Source organism: Panthera tigris, chromosome B3, assembly GCF_018350195.1.
Source record: "Panthera tigris isolate Pti1 chromosome B3, P.tigris_Pti1_mat1.1, whole genome shotgun sequence".
In the NCBI taxonomy this organism is placed as follows: domain Eukaryota; kingdom Metazoa; phylum Chordata; class Mammalia; order Carnivora; family Felidae; genus Panthera; species Panthera tigris.
In genome coordinates this window covers 2,133,186-2,153,065 of record NC_056665.1, presented here as the reverse complement: position 1 = coordinate 2,153,065, position 19,880 = coordinate 2,133,186, and the positions used below count along the sequence as shown (strand labels likewise).

The following is a 19,880-nucleotide window of genomic DNA, read 5'->3' as shown; positions in this document are numbered from 1 at the left end:
AGGACGTTCCCGCAACCCCTGCCCCCTTCCTCCCCAGAACCCGATGGGGGCGTAGGTGCACCTGCTTCTGGAGGTTTACCGTGACCTCGCATTGAACGAGCAGGGCCCGGGGACGCTGGGAGCCCCTGGGGGAACACGTGGCTTCACAGCATGACGCTGCCACGTTGGAGCCGGTGGGGCTCCGGTGGGGAGGTCTGGAAGCTTCCCTCTGGCGCGCAGTGGGGTCACCGAAAAACCTTATCCTGATGACACGCGATCGTAGCTTCGCGAAGCTCTACGTCAGTGACCCTAAGTCACTGACAACAGCGGCCACACACGGAGCTTCTGGGCGTCCAACGGTACCCAAGGTGCCGGGTAAGGGCCCCGAACACAGGGATGCCGACGAACGTCCTCTTTGGGCTCAACGCCAGGCAAGCACGAGCTCTGAGAACCGACAGCCGTTTCGACTTATTGCCGGGGGAGGACTCGGCAGCCGGGATCTCCGTCTCTGCCCGGAATGCTCGCGGGCAAGCTTCGCGCCAGACCCTGCACTTCCCCCCCCACTCTTCCTGAACTTGCATGGATCTGTGGCAAGTGGGACTGTGTGAGTCAAATGCCCGTTCTTCCGGGGAGCCCTTGGGGTGGGGGGGACACCGAAGAAAGAGAACGAGCACAGTGGCTGAGGGTCGGAAGCCGTGAAGGCAGGGAGCGCGGTGTGCCGTGTGACTGGGGGGCGGACTCATCTGTCTTGTGGCCGAGTGTTGACGGCTGGGACAGCACAGCTCTGGTCTCTCCCCCGCCGGTCCTGCCTTCTGCTCCCCGGCCCGGCCCGGCCAGGGTCCCGGCCAGGCTGGCATCGTGCGAATCCTCCCGGCCACGAGGACCCTCACCTTGATGTGGCCCCCAAAGGTATCGAAGTCAAAGAAGCTGCAGATGTGGTTGCTGTAGGGGTAACACCTGTCCTCCATCTCCCCCATCACCACGATGTTCCGGCTCAGGAGCCCGACCTCCGCCCGCATGTCCACACCGTCGATCTCCTCGCCGATGTGCAGGTACAGGGGCTTCCCTAGGGCGGAGAGGGGGGCGGGGGATCAGAGGCCTGTGCTTCAGGCCCCACGGCTGCCACTCGTGTATCACCGCACCCCGTGTGCTCGGAGGTCCCCGTGGTCCCCCAACCCGGTCCCATTTTATGGAAGAACGAAGGCCATGCAGAGATGGCATTTGTCTCCCGGCATCGGTCCCTCCTGGGGTCTGTCGGTTGTAGCTCCCCATGTGCTCCCCGGGACACCCACGTGTCCCAGCCTCCCTGAGGACGGCTATCATACCAGCCCCGGCTCTGGCTCCGCCCCCAGCCCTGGAATGTGGGCGTGTCCTGGCCGCCCGAAAGGAAGGAAGGAAGGAAGGAAGGAAGGAGGAAGGAAGGAAGGAAGGAAGGAAGGAAGGAAGGACACGTACTCTCTCCCCTGTATGCCAACCCCAGCCCCACCCTCCCACAGTCTCAAGGGCCTGGATTCCAGTAACTTCTTCTCTTGCCTAGTGTGGGTGCCTTAGGTTCTGTCTCCAAACTCATCCAGGCCTCCTACCCTTAAAAATACTATCAAAAGACCTTTCTGCACCACTCGGATGCCCCTGTAGCTAAGGTCGGTCCCCTCATGCCGCCGCGAGTCCCTGGGCGAGGGTGCCAGCTCCCAGCACCACTCCACTGGTCCAGTCCGACTCACTTACTCCCCTCCAGCCTCCTCCTCCTCCTGCTCCCCCGGGGGTGGGGCAGGTGCACCCCAGGAAGGTGCGGAGCGACAGGACCCCGGAAGCTTGGAACTGTCTTCCGGCCCCAAATCTGCCCCCACCCAGTCCCAGATTCTTCCGTGGAATAAAGACATCTTGGCCTGCCTCTAAACGTGGCTCGTCACTGGGACGGCTGACCCGGCCAGCAGGTGTCTCCTCCATTCGGGGACACGGTTACGGGGCACAACCTCTCGTGGGGATTCCCGGCCCGCACCGCAGGGCACACGCCGTCCCTGCGGCCCCGGCTCGAGCGACGGGCACACATATCAGCCCACGACACGGCTGACCCCCGCGCGCAAAGGCTGGGGCTGTGATGGATCCGACTTCGGCTCGGGTCGTGACCTCACAGTTCGTGGGGTCGAGCCCCGTTTCGGGCTCTGTGCTGACTGGAAGCCTCTCCTTCGTCCCTGGCTGGTCCGGTCTCCTGCCGGTCGGCCCGTGACCTTCACAAGCATGCCAGGGGCGGGGCCTTCCGGGCAGGTGGCGGGGAAGAGTCTCCTGCGCAAAGAGCTTTGCGTGGGGTTCTGGGTGACCCGCCGGGGGCGCTGGGCAGGAAGCTGCTCCCGGCCAGCGAGGAAGGGGCCTCAGGTGCCCGCCAGCTTTAAACGCCCGAAGGCCAGCGGCCGCTACAAGAATTGATGACAAGGCCCCTGGTCTGTCTGGCTCGTGTCTCTGAGCACACTGGACGCGGACCTTCTTTTCTTTACCAGCGGCCACCCCCGTGGGCGGCTTCGCCAGCAGCCCCCGCAGAAGCTTCCTGGGTCCCCTCCACCAAGCGAGGCCACACCTCGGCCTGTCCCCGGAGGACAGAAGGAAGGCTGGCCGGCTGGGGCACTGGAAGAGGCTCAGAGGCGCCCAGGAACCTGCCCACACGAGTGCCCGCCCGACGGGCCGGGTCCCGGGAGGCACGGCGTGGCACTCGCTTCCCGGGGCGGAACGCGTGACGGGAGAGGTCGAAGGGAGCGTGCAGGCTGGGTCCTGCCAGCCAGTCACGGGGGCTCCGTGCTTCCCGATCCCGCCCCGACGGCTCCTTCTCTGCCCAGCCCTCCCACCATCCCCCACACGCGCCTTCGCTCCCCGGGGTTCCCGCCATGCCGGCCGGGCCAGGACACCAGGCCTCCCCCTGCAGACACACATCCCCGGACGCCCAGCCACCCCTCACAGCGTGTGCATCTGGGGGCCCAGTGTCCCCCTCAACTACGGGCGGGGACCAGCGGAACCCGTGTGTGCTGACCAGGGGCGTCCGCTCTGGTGGGGGGCTCAGAGGGCCTCCCCAGGGATCCGCCCTCCTCTCCAACACGGCTGGTGGCGATGCAGCCAGGCTGCCCGTGTCAGATGGGGACTCAGGTGATAGCTGTGAGTCCCCGAGCACAGCACTTTCGCTCCGGGGACCTCGGGCTCTCCTTCCAGAAGATACGAACCGCACGCGTCTCCAAGGTAACCGTGCTTGTTAACTGAGTTAATCCATGGAGTGAGCTCAACACAGTGCCTGGCACGTGGCAGGGGCTGGTGTGGCCCAAGTGGCACGTGTGGCTGTGGCCCGCGTCATCCTCAGGGAAGACTGGAGTCTGGGGCTCCCGCCACTGCCTCACCTCCAGGTGGGGCATTTTTCTTTGTTCCGTGGGGGGGATCGCAGGGTGAGGGAACGGCCTCGAGGGATGCGGAGGGACTGTGTCTACCCAACACCTGCAGCGGGGGCCAGGGGGGCACAGGGCAGGAACGCTTCACTTCGGCTGCCCCTTCTGCACCGTGGGCCCTTTACAGGACCTGTCAGGACCTTTAAAGAATCCACCAGGATCTTTGCAGGACCTGTCAGGACCTTTAGAGGACCCATCAGGACCTTTACAGGACCCATCAGGACCTTTGTAGGACCTGTTAGGACCTTTACAGAGCCCATCAGGACCTTTACAGGACCTGTCAGGACCTTTACAGAGCCCATCAGGACCTTTACAGGACCTGTCAGGACCTTTACAGAGCCCATCAGGACCTTTACAAGACCTTTACAGGACCTGTCAGGACCTTTACAGAGCCCATCAGGACCTTTACAGGACCTGTCAGGACCTTTACAGAGCCCATCAGGACCTTTACAGGACCCGTCAGGATGTTTGTGGAACCCATCAGGGCCTTTACAGAACCGCACAGTTTATCTGTCCTGCTGCTGTGTTCACAGGCCACTCCCAGGCCCTGCTTTCCCACCCACCCCCACCCCCCGTCCTGTCTGCAGACCCTCCCACCCAGCCTCACCCCTCCTTTGCTCCTCCCACCGCTGATGTATGAGGGCCAACCAGAGAAAGCAGATATGGCTGAGCCAGATTGTCCCAAATAACCCAGGAGGGCCACGGGCACAGGTGAGGGGGTGGGGGGCGTGGGGAAAGCGGCGGAAGGGGCTCTGCAGGTGCCCTGGCTCCACAGCCCGAGCTCTCTCTGCAGGCTGGGCTCCCACCTGGACACTCGGGGGTCCAGAGAGGAAAGGCATCGAGGCCCTTCCAGTGGGAGAGACAGGCAGGTGCACTTGAGGCTCAGACCCAGCGGGGCCCGGTGCGTCTGGGGGAGGGGCTCGGGCTGGAGGAGATCTAAGCCACGGAGTCCCCAGGTCCCTCCTACGGGCCAGTCATCGAGTGGAGGCCCTGGGGACGGGGGCCTCCGAGGAGGGGGACGGAGTAGAACAGGGAGCCTTTGGAGCCAGAGAGCTCGGGGTTTGAGTCCCGGCTCCGGCCGCCCGCACAGACACCAGCTCGCCCGCTAGAGCCCCCCGAGGTGACGGACATGCTCCGTTGCACGCATCCAGTACGCCAGCCACCGGCCGCCCGCGGCTACTGGACAGGCGGGATCTGGCTGGGGTGACGGAGCGGTACAATTTTCCACTTTAATTTTAATGAGATGCGAACAGCTTCGTGTGGCTGGTGCCTGCGATGGAAAGCAGGAGGCCGGCCGTTCGATTTCCCTGAACCTGAGTGTCCTCCTCTGTCCCGGAGAGACGGTGGCCGCCACCTTGTGGGGTCACCGCGAGGAGTGAACAAGATGGCTCTCGTCGCGTGCTCGGCAATCACGGGACACAAGAGGGGGCGACGCCAGCGGACAGCGGTACCGTTTAGAGGTGCGCGCGCGGGGTGGGGAGGGGGTGCAAGGAAAAGCCGGGGTGTGGGAACGGAGGTGGAGAAGGTCTCAGGTTTCCAGCCGCCGTGTCAGGAGGTGTGGGCATCCACGCGGCGGACGGCAGGACTGAAACAGCGTTTGCAGATGAGTCACAGTTTCGTGACTCTGTGATGCTCATCTGTTTCCTGTCAGAAAGCCCTTCATGTGCACAGAAGCCTGTTTCTTAGAATCTGGGGGCAGCAAGGACAGAGGGCCCAGGAAGGCTGTGTCCCTCCCTGCAACCAGCCGTCACTGTTGGGGGCACGGTTTTGGAAAAGACGGGGCGGGTGGGCCTTTGCTTCATGCCAGTGGGGGACGGGGAGGCAGAGAACGGGCTCGGGGCTGAACGGGAGAAACGTGGGCCTCCACAAGACAGACGGACGGACGGACACGCCCCCTGCCCCCAACTACCTGGGGCTTTTCTGACGCTGCCCACCAGGGGGCGCTGTCCTCAGGTAAGCGCCCAATGCTCCTGAGCCAAGTGCAGGGTTCGCGGGAGCCTAATAACTTTAAGGGGGTGGGGGCTGGGAAGGGGGGGAGGGGTGGGGGCTGGGAAGGGGGGAGGGGTGGGGGCCTGGTGGAAATACAGGCAAGGCCGTGCTACGCCGAGGGAGTGAGGAGGGTCCCCAGGGGCTCCAGCCTCTTCTCCTGTCCTCCCTGGGTGCTCGGGGCCCAGGGCAGCCCCATCCCACTCTGTGTCCAGCCCTAAGAAGCCTCAGGAAGCAGCCGGGCCTGTTGGCCAAACGCTGCCCAGCGGGGCCGCTCTCCGGCACCCGTGCCCAAGCCGCACCGTCGGGCGAGGCCCGCGTGCCCTGACGCCGCGTGGCCCTCGGCTCTCTGGGCCTCTCGGCGCTCACAGCTCCCCCATCGGGACCTCTGCCCCCGAGCCTCGGGGTGCGCGACACAGGGGTGCAGACGTGGGCTGGTCTCTGCCGGGCGCTCCTCCGTCGACCTCCGTGCAGGCACGGGCGTCACGGGCTTTTCACCCTCTTAGAACCACAAGTGCCACCCCGGAGCCACACGTCACTGCACACTGAGCAGTTGACATCAGCTCAAACCGTCTCAGTGCCACTGTCACCGACAGTCCAGGAGGACACCTGACGTCCCAGGGGACCCGTGCACGTGTACTGGCCCTGGGGACACAGGAGTCGCCCGGCAAAGACCAGGGCCTAACGCTCAGGGGGGCCTTTCCTTCAGGGAGGGAGCCGCTCTCCATTCAGTAGTCCCAGAGGGGGGCCGGTGAGGGTGCACCACCGGGGGCGGGGGGGGGGGCACACAAGCCCCCAGCCCGTCTGCTCTCTCCCCGGAAGGTGGCCTGAGCACCGTGTCCAGGGACCGTGCACGGCGCTCTCGGACAGCGATGCCCCGAGGACGCTTCCCGCTCGCTCCCGCTACCCAGACCCCCGAAGCGGCCCCTGCCCCTCGTCCTTGTGCACCTGGGCTCTCCAGCTCCTCCCTCGCTTGTCGAAGCTCAACGGCCTCCCGGAAAACTCCTTTTTTGCTCGCGACAGTCAAGTTGGATTCCGTCGCTTGTGACCCAAGCACCCTCGTGGATGGATACGGAACTCTCTCCACTAATAACGATTGACCTGGACTGTCCCTTTAACCCCAACCGTCTGAGACTCCAGGAACCTCACATGATATACATTGCAGCACCACTAAATCTACGTTTAGGAGAAGAATAAGGAAGACCCAGAAGCTACAGACGGAAAGGATTTAAAACTGCGGTAGGTCGCATCATGGCCTAACAAGTATTCACCCCCTTCCCTCATCCTTGGCGGGAGACGCAGGCCGACCCGCCCTTCCGTGTTGAGCTTGACCGTGTTACTTGCTTTGTCCGGTGGCATGTGGCTGTGAGAACAGGCCAGTCCTGAGCCCAGGCCCTGAGTCCCCTTGTGTGTCTGTCCCCTCCCCAACGGGAAGACAGTGTCCTGGGAAGAGTGAGAGTCGCGGGTGACTCTCAGTCAGTCAGGTGAGAGCCGACCTGAACCCCGCTGGCCCCCTGGAGCCACGCTCGGTCCAGGGAAGCTGAACCCTCGACAAGCTGCAGACGCGGGAGTAAGAGATAAGCGCTCGCCACAGAGGTTCGGGTCTGTTTTGTTACGCGGCATTATCGTGGCGGTGGCTGACTGATACAGATTTCCCCTGCTTTCCGACAACTTTAAGCCTAATAGGTCCGCTCGGCCTGGGGAGGGGCTAGCGAGGGTCTTACCTGCCACCTTGACCTGGTTGGAGGCACAGGCTCTGCAGGGAAGCACCTGGAACTCTTCTGCCTGGTACATGGAGTAATCGGTGCTGGCGACGACCAGCGTGTCTCCGGGCTTCCACGACCGCACGTCGTCCTCCAGGTTCAGGATGGTGCTGTTCACGTTGGTGTCGATGGTGACGGTGAGTCTGGGTCTCACTGGAACCCCAAGCGGGAGGGACTGAGAAACGGCCCTCGGTCCTTGGCGAACTTTTGACCGCCCGCCTCCCCCCTTCCCCTCCCTAAATAAGTGCTAGGTTTGCCTATCCAAACCCAAATCGCCAGGCTCAGCCCATCCCAGGCTTGGTACAGGTTTTTGAAGTCAACAAAACCTTACCAGAAAAGAGCCGTTCATTAGCCCTGCCAGGGGAATTTTCCACCGGCTCCTTCGCTAGAGTTAAATGCGGTCCCTCACCACACCCACTCTGCTCAAGCTGCACCACAAATATAGTTCCCTTCAACTAGTATTTACAGTAGCCGTAAGCCCTCCGCCCCACCCCCCCGGGAGAACTCTCGTCCCTAACGACTGCCTTCTGGACGGGGCCAAGGACCGGCCGACCATTTCCAGGCCCTCCTAACAGGCACCTCGGGATCCGGGTTTAAAATAACAGCACCCAGAGGCCGCGAGCTCGCGCCTCTGCGGGGGGGGGGGGGGGGTGTGCAGGGAGGTCGGCTCTGTCCCCCGCGCACTGGCTTTCTTGGACCAGGCCCTTCCCCTTCCTGAAAGGCATTCGGGCAGGGCGGGGCTCTGCCGGCTGCTCCCAGGACCGTCCCCCGGCTCCCGTGTCACAGACGCGCTCCCCACGGCGAGCTCGGCAGTGGCCCCGTGTCGCCGCCACGCGCAGAGGCGGCCGACCCAGCCACACCCCGGTCCCCGGCAAGCTGCTTACCAGGCTTCCCGCAGAGGAACCGCACGCGGTAGCCGTGGCAGGGGCGGCCCCGGTCGTAGCACGCAAACCTGTAATCCTGGCCCTTTTTGTGGACAACCTCGGCGGTGAGGTTAGCGCCGTCCAGCGTAGTGGCCTGGAAACGGCACGGAAATTACAGGGCAAAATCATCTTTCTTTTCGTACAAAGGAGGGTGATGATTCATGCTATACACGTATTGCCCCAAGCCTCAGAGTGCCCCTGCTGCAGATGCTGTTTGCTGCGGCCCGAGACTTTTCTTCCAGGGACCGAGTGTCACTTCGGTGGCAAGAAAACGGTCTTGTGACAAGGAGAACGGCGCGAACTCGCAGGATGGACGGGCGCCCCGCCCGGGGTCCTCGGGTCCTCGGGGTCCAAACCACTGACGGCCCCGCCGGCCGCTGGCTGAGCCGTTACGGCCTCTCCACGGTGACACGGCACTTTTTCCGGAGCCCCTCACGACCCGCACGCCAGCCCTGCAGCTGTGCGCTCCGGAGGACGGGCTCTGTCCAAACTCCTGGCGCCCCACGTGGTTCCGCATCATGGAAGGGGGGGGGGCCCGGGAAAATCTGGCGCGCACGACCTCCTTCCTCCTCCCGGGCAAGCCAGGAGGGTTCTGGCTTTACGGGCACCAAGGCGGACACCCAGAGAGGCTGTGTGACCTCCCCGGGGCGAGCCAAGCCAGCGCGCAGCAGAGCCGAAATTCGAACCCACACCGAGCCTGTGCTTCCCCCCACCTCCCGCTGCTGCCCTCGGGCGAGCCGCCCTGCGTGCCTTGCTCTGCGTCCGTCTCCTCCCGCTGGACCCCGGGCTCCGGGGAGGGCAAGGAGCCGGGCTCTGCCCGCCTCCCGGCCCAGGGCTTGGCACACAGTGGGGTCTCGGGGATGGGCACGGACGGGCGGGCGGCTTCAAGGCCAGGTGGAGGGTTCAGGGAGCGGGCTCAGAGGAGGTCGTGATCCCTGCCAGCTGGGGCTCGTCCCGGAGCCCGGGTGTGTCTGCATCAGGACTGTGGCCGTCATCAGGGGCAGGCAATTTAGAGCAAGGCCACAGCTGTTGTCCTCTTTGGCACAGAGACCAAAGGGACCAGGGCTGGGGAAACAGGGGAGGCGAAGTATAGTCAGCCTACTTAATAATAGGGTGGCGGGGGCGGGGGGGGGGCTTTTCAGGAAACACTAGTTTGAACACAGCAGGTATCTGTCCTCCTTGGCTTCAAAGAGCCACGTAGCAGTGAGCTCAGGCGTCATTTAACTCAGCCCTTTCCTGCCAGTGACACACTCACGCCCATGATCTTGGGGGGCGGGGTGGGGGGGGCGTCCAGCTCCCCCACAGAAGCAGGAGTCGCAGACTTGCCTGCTCCTTGCAAAAAGGTAAGGCCGGTAATTAGCGATTGTAAAATAATTAACAGTATTACCACGATAATGAAATAAAATAATTGTGAAATAATACAATTTACGGGCACTTCACGTATGGTTGCATTAAATCGACAGAATGGTCGCGCGGGGGAACGACGATCATCTGCACTGTTGCCTGGGAGGAAACGGGGGCCCTACGTCACTTGACGGGCACCTGCCGTGGGGAAGGAGCAGCTCAGGGTCCCCTCGGGGTGGAGGAACTCCAAGCGAAACTGCTGAGCAAACGCTGTCCGTTCTCCCATCGCGGGCTTGTATTCAGCTCAGTGGAGCCCAGGGCGCTGGGCGTGCTCTCCACCCGGGCTGGGTTCAGCCGGCACCCCAAATCCCACTGGATCCTGTGCACCCCAGGGCCCAAAGGAGGTCAACTCTGCGGGAAGCCTGAAGGAGAGGCCCCAGCCCCACGCCGGGCGCTCTCAGCCACGGCCACGGGCACAGGCTCAGGAGGAGGCAAGGGAAGGGGAGACTAGAATCCAGGAGAGAATCCGGGGTGCTCGCGTGGGAGCTCCCCGGCCAGCCGGCCCGAAGCAGACAGGAGCCTCTCTAACGGGAACAGGGCTCTCTGGCTTACCAGTGTCCTGGGACAGCCCTGAGGATCCCCCCCCCGCCCCCCGACTCAAATGACAAGAAAGTCTGTCAGCTGCAGCCTCCTCTTCAAAACCGTCCCATCATTTTGAGCTCGGTACCTGTATATCGATGGGGCGGTTGCAGATTTTTCCCGGGTGAGCCGCCCGGAGGTCTGAAATTTTCTCCCCGCCTTTAGTCTGCGGCACTTTGTCGTGGTCGAACCACCCCGTCCATTCCACGTCTAGACAGAAAGCAAAGGGCAGGGTCGGGCAGGAAGGGCCGGCGAGGGCACGTCCCGCTCGGCGTGGCCCCAGGCGCCCCGAGGACGAAGACGGGCTCTGTCATCAGCCCACTACCTGGGGCACCGAGGGGTGCTCTCTGCACCCCTGTCCCGCCCCGGCTGTCTCCCGTCCAGTGCTACCGCTTGGCACAGAGAGAATTCAAGAGGGAGGGCGTCCCTCTGGGCTACCGGCCGCCCTGGACCGATTCATTAGTGACAGCTTTCCGTCCGTTGCAAATTTAATTTACGGCCATCCGGTGGCCTTGCGGCCGCAAGAGAAGCACGCTTGCTTTGCCAAGACAGGAAGTCCTGGCCACTGTTGGGTTTTGTCCTGGGGGCCCCAAAGTCCTCCTCACCTTGAACCCACTCGCTGGATGAAGAAACGTTGAAATGCTCGCCGTGCTCCGTCCGGAATACTTTGAACACCCGGGCAGCAGCGGAGCCGCGGTGCCCTGCGGGAGAGACCAGACCCCCCCCTGGATTCTGAGCGCTGTGATTCCGAAGCAGAGAAAGCCCCCTACGCCCACGGATCCTGAGCTATTTCTTTAAAAAAAAAAAAAAAAAGTTTCAGGCCAATGTTTCTACTTGGGAAGCAGACGGCAGATTATGTCTACTGTCCCTTCTCGTGATTCTGTTTTAAGAGTCGACTTTTGGAGGGGCGCCTGGGTGGCTCAGTCGGCCCAGGGTTTTCATCTCCAGGGGATGACCTCGCGGTTCGTGAGCTCGAGCCCCGCGTTAGGCTCTCTGCTGCCAGCGCTGAGCCTGTTTTGCGCGTGAGCTCTCGCTCACAAGTAAATAAGCATTAAAACAGATAAAAGCTTGGGGCGCCTGGGTGGCTCAGTCGGTTAAGCGTCCGACTTAGGCTCAGGTCATGATCTCACAGTTCGTGAGTTCGAGCCCCGCGTTGGGCTCTGTGCTGATGGCTCTGTGCTGACGGCTCTGTGCTGACGGCTCTGTGCTGACGGCTCGGAGCCTGGAGCCTGTTTCAGATTCTGTGTCTTCCTTTCTCTCTGCCCCTCCCCTGCTCATGCTCTGTCTCTCTCTGTCTCAAAAATAAATAAACATTAAAAAAAATTTTTTTTTTTAAATAAAAAAAAAAAACAAATAAAAGCTTGATTCCAGTGTTCCGGCAAATCTGTATCTCGGAGGCTCGTAATTTCTCACGTGAATTCCCGTCTAAGATTAGAACAGTGCCTTCCGCAGACTTCTCCGGGCAGAGGAGGCCCCCCCTGGGTGGTAAAGGCCCATCCATAGACTCTTTTTAGCTCCAAAGATTATCTCTGCTGGATTGTCCCAGCTCCCGCCTGTCCCAGGTCACTCGTTTAGAATTAAGTCAGCGACCACCTCTTTGCAAATATGTTAAATATTATCTCCGTGATCGGCTTTTGCCGCTTTGGCGTGACACGTTCGGGACGATGGGTGTTGAAGGGGGCTCCGCGATGCTCGGAGGGAAGAGGGGGGTTCGGAAAGGGCCCCATGCTCAGGGGGACGCCGGCGGGGATGCGGCCTCTTGCCAACTATTTATTACCGTGATATTCAATGTGGTCTTCGACGGAAGAAGAGGGATTTCCTTTCACAGTTAGGAAACTCCAAGGGTGTCTGCAAAAACCAACAAGCAAAAGTCAAGTTCTTCGCACGTCTCAACCTGTAGCGGAGGCACAGCCCAGACAGACTGCCACCAGCGGGCAGCCCTCCCCGCCGTTCGGGGGCGATCGGCCCCCTGGCGGGGCTTCCCGGCTCCGGAGAACAGGGGCCGTTCTCTGCCAGCGCTGGGCTTCCTCGCCACCTGGCTCGCCCGCTGTTGGGCTCGCCCCGAGCGTCGTCAACCCCGCTCTGGCAGGAGCCCAGGTATGAATCACAAACAAACGAGCCCGCGGACCCACATGCCACCCGCCAGGCTCAGTTAGGTCCTGAAGCAAGCGCTCCGGTTCCATTGGGAAAACAAGGACACAGGTTCCAAGGGAGAAAGGTTCTTTCCAGGCTGCCCAGGAGGTCAGCACGAGGGAGACCCCGGAGGGCCTGTGCCCCGGCTGCCCCGGGAGCCGCACTGGCTTCGGGGAAGGAGGAGACGCGTCTGGCTCCCCATGGGGGACGGAGGAGGAAGAGATTTCCTCCCCCGAAGCGTGCTGTAAGGCAGGAAGGTTTTCTTACCCATTTCTGTCTCCCTCCCGCCCCGATGCCTGCTACAGCCTGAGATGCCGGTAGATTACGGCACTCGAGAGCTTTTCTTATTTTTGTTTTGAGCTTTCATTTCGGGCAGGGAGCCTTCATTCACGCCGGGGATTTGACTGGGTCACTCTCTTGCTTGAGATCCTTCAGTGGCTCCCCGTTGCCCTTTAGGTGAAATCCACACTCCTTGGCACAGCGCGAAAGCTCGTCCCCTGCCCACCTCCTCAGCCTCCCCTCTGTCCCCTCCCGCCCTAACCCTCTTCTGCCGCCTGTGCGCTCCCCCCGCCCCCGGCCTCTGCACCTGCAGTCTCTCGTGGGGAATCTGCTTGTCCTCACCCTCACCTGCAGCTCGGCCCAGCCTCTTGCTCACGCGTCCCTGCCACTTCCCTCTCCACGCCTGCCTTCCCGCGAGAGCTCAGCACACTTCGTCAGGCCCAGAGCCTCGGGCCGGCATCTGCACGATAACTGCAGCCCCAGGTCCCAGTTCTACTGCTCTTAGAGGTTTTGAGTTTGCCCCTCACAGTGCGTCTGTGCAAACGAGGTGGGGAGAACAGAATCCCGCCTGCCTGTGTCCCAGGCCCGGGGGATCGGCCGTGGCAGAACGTGACCAAGCATCCCCCCTTCCGGTGGCTTTTTCATCAGGAGACACGTTATTTGAATCCTTATTCTGTGCCAGAGGCGATGGCAAATATCTCACTCTTGTTGTCACATCTAATCCCTCCCAACGGTCCTTTGAGACGGCTCCCAACGTATCCCACTGTACGGAGGCAGGAACCGTGCAGAGAAAGAACGAGTCACTTCCTGCAGCCACACCTACCAGGAGGTGCAAATTCAGGCCAAATCAGAGGCCCGATGGTGGGCCCTCAGCTGTTACCTTCTTCTGCCGAGGCCCTAAGAGCCCAGTCCCCTGGTGGACAGCTCTCACGTGATAAATCAAGAAACTGGCCTTCTGGCTTATTAACAAGGGGATGGGAGCCCCCTCGGCTTCTGCTAACAAAGGAACCTCGAGAAACCAAGGTGTGCTCGTCATCTCGGACTACTTGAGCTCCTGTCCAGGCCCTTCTAGAAGAAACAGCCCCTGGGCTGTCAGGGAATCACCCCGGAGCCCAGAGCATCCCCCGAGCCCTCACCCCTGCCTTGCCCGGGAATCTCTGTCCAGCCCATAAAACGGGGCTGGGGGTGGGGGTGGGGGGAAGTGCTCTGCTGTCCCCGATCCTGCTCCCGGATCTGCAGAGCTGAAGGGAGGGCCCCCCCCCATCTTCCAGCAGCCACAGGATGCATAACCTCAACCCCAACGTCCCACCGCGCTGAGGTCGGATCCAACGTGATAAAAAGGTGTGGCTACTGTGGGGCAAACGGCTTCCTCTCGGGGCCAATGCGTGTGCCCCAACGTCAGGCATGAAGCTTATAACCCGAGACAAAGCAGACCACGTTGGAGCACAACCCAGGGGCCTCCTCCCCGGGTGCGCGGCCGGGCAGGGACACTTTATGTGGTCTCTACACAGATGTCTGCCAGTCCCCGAGGCACGCGATGACCCCTTGGCCAAAGAAAGGGAAGGCGCAGCGAGCTATGCGGACGTCCAGCTCGTATTTTGTAAGTGGCTGAGTGAAATGGACGAGCCCGTGCAAGGAAAGACCGCTGCGTTTTAAGAAGGGAAGAAGCTTTTGCAAGAAAACCTGGGCGCCCAGACTTGCCCGGTGCAGACGGGCGATTGCCCGCCACAACCCAGGCCGGCGCTGGGGGGGTGGCGTGCCGTGGGGAAGGGACAGAGGCTAAGGTAAGCTGCGGGGCGCAGGGCGGCTCTGGTGTCCTGGCGGAGGCGACGGCCCTGACCGCGGTACCTGAATCCAAGGTGTAGGAAGTGTTTGCTGCCCAGCTTCGTCATGGCCTTCCTGGCCGCATCATCCAGGTTCCGGGACCCCTCGTCGTTCACTGCCACCGAAAGGATCCTGCCCGCGGGCACCGCGTTCAAGTACTGGACCAGGCGTTCACTCTCCTTCTTGGATCTGTAGGTGTCAAACCTAAAAAGGTCGGAGGTGGGGGGTTAATAGTCCTGACAGCAGCCCCTGCAAAGAGATGTCCGAGCTCACGGTTGTGTTACAACCACCCACGCGCCATCCAGAGCCCCCCGCGGGCTGTGAGCTTTCAAGAAAGTTGCTTCTGTGCCAGCAAACGCCAATCTTCCCGACCTTGACAAAGGTCACCCGGTCCCGCACAGAAAATACCCACGAAGTATGACTTCAAACAAACATCTGTACCACCGGGGGTGCGCATTTACGGGGAAAAGACACAACTTCGCAACGACCCCCATGGAACTCTAAAGATTTGGTGCGATGACAACAGAAATGCCCAAAGAATGCGTCTTGGGAATTAACAGGCGAAACTGCTCTAAAGCGGATCTAGGGGCGCCTGGGGGGCTCGGTCGGTTGAGCGTCCGACTTCGGCTCAGGTCACGATCTCGCGGTCCGTGGGATCGAGCCCCGCGTCGGGCTCTGCGCTGACAGCTCGGAGCCTGGAGCCTGTTTCGGATTCTGGGTCTCCCTCTCTCTCTGCCCCTCCCCGGCCCATGCTCTCTGTCTCTCAAAAATAAATAAAAACGTAAAAAAAGGTGTTTTTTTTTAACGGATCTAGAAAAAATGAACTGGCATGAAGACCAAGATTTGGGGAAAGAAAAATGGTGGTGGTCACGGGGGTGGGGCCGGCTGGCTAGGTGCTCCTGAGCCGTCAGACTGGAGAGCAAGTGTTTATGCAGCTGGCGGGTCCGGGCCGGGGCCGCTCATTCTGCGCCCCCCGCCCCCCTGGCTTCGAGCCGGGCCAACCTCAGTGCCACAACCACACCGCACGTCTTTACACGCCCTTCCTCACCTCCCCCTGCCTGATCACACGCTTACTGCCTGTCAAGGGCTGACCTACATTCTTCTCCCTCCCGGAACCTTCTCAGATGGCAGCTAGTAGCTCGTGTGTGCGGGCGTGTGTCGCGTTGGCGACCCTCTTCACTCACACACCTCCGGCCGCCGGGTTCTCGAAGCCACACACGCATACTTTAACCAAAGGAGATTCGGCCGAGCAGCCGTTCCGTCTTGGGAACCTGAACCCTAGCTGCCAGGGTGGCTTCCCACGGACCGCCCAGCCCCGGGGCACCCGCGGAAGTCGCCCAGGGTCAAGGGTCTGGGCAGATCCGGGTTTGAATCCCGGCTCCGACACTCGCTGGCCTTGTGACGCAGCACACGGAGCCCACGGGGCCTCGGTGTTTCCGTCTGTACGACGTGGATAATCACAGAACCTACTCGGGGGGTTGATGATACAGATGGCCGGTCAACGCGGTTAACTCGTCGTTTTGCACAAAGCCCAACGAACGTCACTGGTGTTCACCGCAGGGCAAGGGGGGTCGTGCCGCATATTCCTGCCCAACGTGCCCTGTGTCCCCGCGGCCCCCTGCTCCCTGTGTCCCCGTGACCCCTGCTCCCGGCTCCCTGCTCCTCGCGCCCTGGTTCTTGCGGAGCCCGCGCCCCCCGCATCCAGCAGCAGCAGGACGGCTCGGGGTCTGCCCGCCTGCCCCAGCCGAGCCCTTCCTGGGGGGTCCTCCCCTCCGAGTGCCCTGGGACAGCCTCTGCTCACACCCGAGCGGGGAAGGGGTGGGGCGGAGGGAGCGGAGACTTGCCCTCCCTGCCTCTTAGGCATCTCTCGAGTGCTTCCGTTTGCACTGCCGTAGCTTCTGCCCGAGTCCCGGCCGGCGCCCCCTCTCAGGCCAGGCAGAAGCCTCCCGGCCACCTCTGCTCTCTTCCCTTCTGTCTCCACCATCCATCCATTCTCTACTCGGCAGCCAGAACGTTCTTTTCATCAGATCAGACCCTTCTTAAAACCCTCCAGGGGCTTCACGTCCCACTTAGAATAAAACCCGACTCCTTGCGGTGCCCCGCGAGGTCCCGCACCTGCCCCTGCCCCAAACCCGGACATTACTGTGTCCCAGTGCCATTGCTCTGCAACCCCCTGCCTCTCTGCTGGCCCTTCCGGGTTTCCATCACGACCCCCTCACCACTGGCCCTTTGCACTTGCCGCCGTCTCGAACACTCTCTCCCCGACTCATGTTCACCCTGCAGTTCTCCGCTCAAATGTTGCTCCTTGAGGCTGGCCTTCCCTGGCTGACGCCACGTGGGCTTCCCCGGTCACTTTCTGCCTCTTCACTGTGTCTTTTCTCCCTAATCACCAACGATCGCGATCTGGAATGATGTCGTGTGTACGTGCGTGTGCGTCTGCCTGTTCCCGCTAATTCTCTTCTGTAGGCAAATGCCCGGGGAGGGAGGGACGAAACTCCTGGAGGTGAGGGCTTCTGGCTGGCCGGCTCCCTGCCGTATCTCAGCGCCTGGACCAGCATCTGGCTACGACCCAGGCTCGGTGAACGTCTGTGGAACGAAGGGCTGTGTGTTCACGTGAAGGCAGACCTTACCGGTCGGAGTGGATGACAGTCGCCGATTTGGGGTCGATGATATGCACAATGACTCCACGGTGACCCCAGCTCCTTTCGAAAAAGTAGCCCCCCTCCTGCATGCCGCCTGGGTGAAGGGTCTTGCTCAGAAACGTCCAGGAGAGCTTCTTCTGTCCGTGTAGCTCAAGGATGCCTCCTCTGCCGACCCCGATGTACTTGAGGCCAAAGTAGGGGTCCGGCTGGATGCCTTCGTCGGCCCTGCGAGAGAAAACAGCTGCCCAAAGTCAGCCGACACTCCACGGGACGCGGAACCCAGAGGGGACCTCGCCGCTCCCTCCCTGACCGCCGGAGAACCGGTCACACGCGGGGACTTGGGAGGCCGGCAGCAAGGGCGTCACCGACCAGATCTTCCTAAGCCAGACGGAAATGAGGCCAAAAGGCCAAGCCAAAGCCCTTATCATGAGTTTGTACGTTGCTGCTTCTTTCCGGGCCTGACTGTGCTACGCTCCGGTCCACGTCAGAGGCCCTGCACGGTGCACACGGACCTCTGTATATTTCTGGCCACCACTTCTGAGAACTCTCAGTTGGCCAGAGGCTGGCACCGTGTGGAAATTTGCTTTATCGTGTCCATCCTGACCCGTTGAATAAACACCCCCAGAGGCCCCCTGAGCCTCGACGTGATAGAAAGGCAGCCGGAAGTCTGGCAGGGACGTGCGTCCCCTCGGCGTGGACCCACAAGAAACACGACACCGCCTCCAGCTCGCCCCAGCGGCCCACGTCTGTGTTGCTCGTGGTTCCGCCCGGCGGGCTGCGACCATGGTCCCCGTCCCGCCATCCCGCCTCCCTCCCGCCTTTGGAAGGCCTCCTTCCCGTCAGATCCAAGAGGAGCATTCGACCCGCGGAAGCTGACCGCCCACCTGCCGTACAGAACGATGCTGAAGTTGCCCTGGTAAGGGCAGAGGGCGCTCCCTGCGTGCAGCTCCCCTCCGTTGTCAACCAGGATGTGCCGGGTACGCAGGACGATCGCCTCGTCTTGGTCCTTAATGACCAGCTTTCCTGAGGAGGCGGGCAGGGGTGGGGTTGACGAAGACGTGTGTTAGCGGGGAGGCCGTAGGGGGAGCCGCGGGCGGACCCACGAAGCCCCCGCCTCGGCCAGACGGGCAAGAAGGCGGGTCTGTCCCGGGACTCCTACCCTTCCCGCGCTCACTACCGGCTTCTCCTCTCTCCTCTCACCCTGCGATGCGGGGACACCGCCTGCCGGCTGGCACCCACCGCCATGCACGCCGTGCTCAACGGGCGAGCGTCTGGCGGCGCGACCGGCCGGCACGCTCCGAGCACCAGCGAGAGCCTCCCTCTACGCTTCCTTCGCCAAGACTTGGACCGCTGACGGGCTGCTCCTAAGCGCCCAGAGCGGATGGCGTCACGACCCACCAGACGCTCTGACCCAAACCCGGGGCCCGTGACCGTCATTCTGCCCATCCGGACCCCCGGCCGCCTGCTGGGCTCCGAGGCCGCGGCCGGGAGGGAGGTCGGGGGGGAGGCCGGCTTACCTCCCTCTGAGACGTGGATGGAGTTCACCGTGGCAGAAGACGTGAGCAGCAGTGTCCTGCCCCGGCCGATGTGCACGCGGTGGCCCGGGTCGTGGCCAGGGCTCCAGGGCTGCAGCTCAGGGCTCTGGTCGGGGCACTCGGCCGCCACTGCTAAGGACAGAGGGGCGTCACTGCTTCCACCCACCCCCCTCACCAAGCAAAGGCTCTGCCACGCGGGAGCCTCCCCCACCTTCACGGCTCTCGTGGCCCGAGCCGTGTAGGCGCAGGAGCCCTGGGGTCCGGCCCCACGTCTTTACTACAGTCCGTCCCATCTGTCCACAGGTCACTTCCTTTCTCCGGGGTCAGTCTCTCCGTTTACAAAACGGAGGGCGTGGCAGATGATTCTTTAAAACATTCCCAGACCCGAAGCTAGGTAACGATCTGCCCAGAGTTCTTGCAATCCCAGAGAGTCCTCCCTCTGGAAAGCGGCGCTCTGAGAGTTAAGGAAGCCCCCTCCCTTTCCGCGCGAGACTCTGACTTTAGTTAATTTTCTAGCTCTGCTCCCCTGGAAACCCAAGAGGGGATGGTGTTATATCGTAAACCGGGTCACCAAGCAACGTTGCTTTGAACAAAAGCGACCCCTTATCAGTGAGCGGCATCTAAGTGGGTCAGAACTATGCATAATTTGTTCTCTCTCCCTGGCGGAGTCGTCTCCCTGCAGGGTCCCCCCTGGGCGCGGTGACTCCTGGAGCCCGGCACGTCTCCTGCGGGGACCTAGCAAGTCACATCTATGCAGTTGTCGTGACGGATCGCCACGGTCCTTTTTAAAAGAGAGTAATTTGGAAAAAAAGGTGCCAATATTTAACAACACGTTGTTTACATACTAGTATGTTCTGTGGAACAGATGTTATTGGCAGAGTTGAGAAAGAGAGAGAGAGAGAGAGAGAGAGAGAGAGAGAGCGGCTCTGCGGGCCTGAGGCCCCCAGCCAGGGCAGCTCCCACACCTGGCCCCAGCTGCCACCTGGGGAACCACACAGGGTGGCTTCTGGAAAGCCACGTGGCACGCAGCCAGGACGTCCCCGGGCAAGAGAAACACACGCCTCGCGCCCGCGCCAACGGCGGCCTGTGTTTCCACCCTGCACCCTCCTCAGGGACCTGACGCCGAGCGTGGCCTGTGGCGGCCTCGGGGTCGGCATGTTTAGCTGAACGAGGGCCCCGTGGGGGGCGCTGGGGAGGCGCGTGTCCCCCGCCCCAGCGGGAGCACCGGGAGCAGCCCCCTGGCCATCTGGAAGAATCTCCCCGCAGCGAGGAAAAATCCAGAAGGAAACTGGTAGGAAGACCAAACGAGAAGGGCTTGCGTCCGAGAAAAAGCCCCGATGCCTTCCTCTCCTCCGTGCCCAGAGGTTGCTACGTACGAGGGTTGGGGGATGTGGGGGCTGGAGAGGCAGGA

At 62.1% G+C, this 19,880-nt stretch overlaps 1 protein-coding gene across 1 annotated transcript in view; it reads right to left on the bottom strand.

The window, feature by feature from the left end:
• The window catches only part of LOC102952897 (cell migration inducing hyaluronidase 1), a 48,790-nt gene extending 30,028 nt beyond the window's left edge, over positions 1 to 18,762 (bottom strand). The window contains exons 1-11 of the mRNA XM_042987761.1: positions 18,681 to 18,762; positions 18,452 to 18,598; positions 17,819 to 17,957; positions 16,923 to 17,159; positions 14,317 to 14,496; positions 11,834 to 11,904; positions 10,662 to 10,757; positions 10,145 to 10,266; positions 8,035 to 8,167; positions 7,112 to 7,303; positions 870 to 1,045 (exon numbers count right to left, since the gene is read on the bottom strand). Of these exons, the coding sequence (XP_042843695.1) occupies positions 870 to 1,045; positions 7,112 to 7,303; positions 8,035 to 8,167; positions 10,145 to 10,266; positions 10,662 to 10,757; positions 11,834 to 11,904; positions 14,317 to 14,496; positions 16,923 to 17,159; positions 17,819 to 17,957; positions 18,452 to 18,598; positions 18,681 to 18,762 (1,575 nt within the window). The remainder of the gene's footprint in view (positions 1 to 869; positions 1,046 to 7,111; positions 7,304 to 8,034; positions 8,168 to 10,144; positions 10,267 to 10,661; positions 10,758 to 11,833; positions 11,905 to 14,316; positions 14,497 to 16,922; positions 17,160 to 17,818; positions 17,958 to 18,451; positions 18,599 to 18,680) is intronic.
• Between the last annotated feature and the right edge of the window lie 1,118 nt (positions 18,763 to 19,880).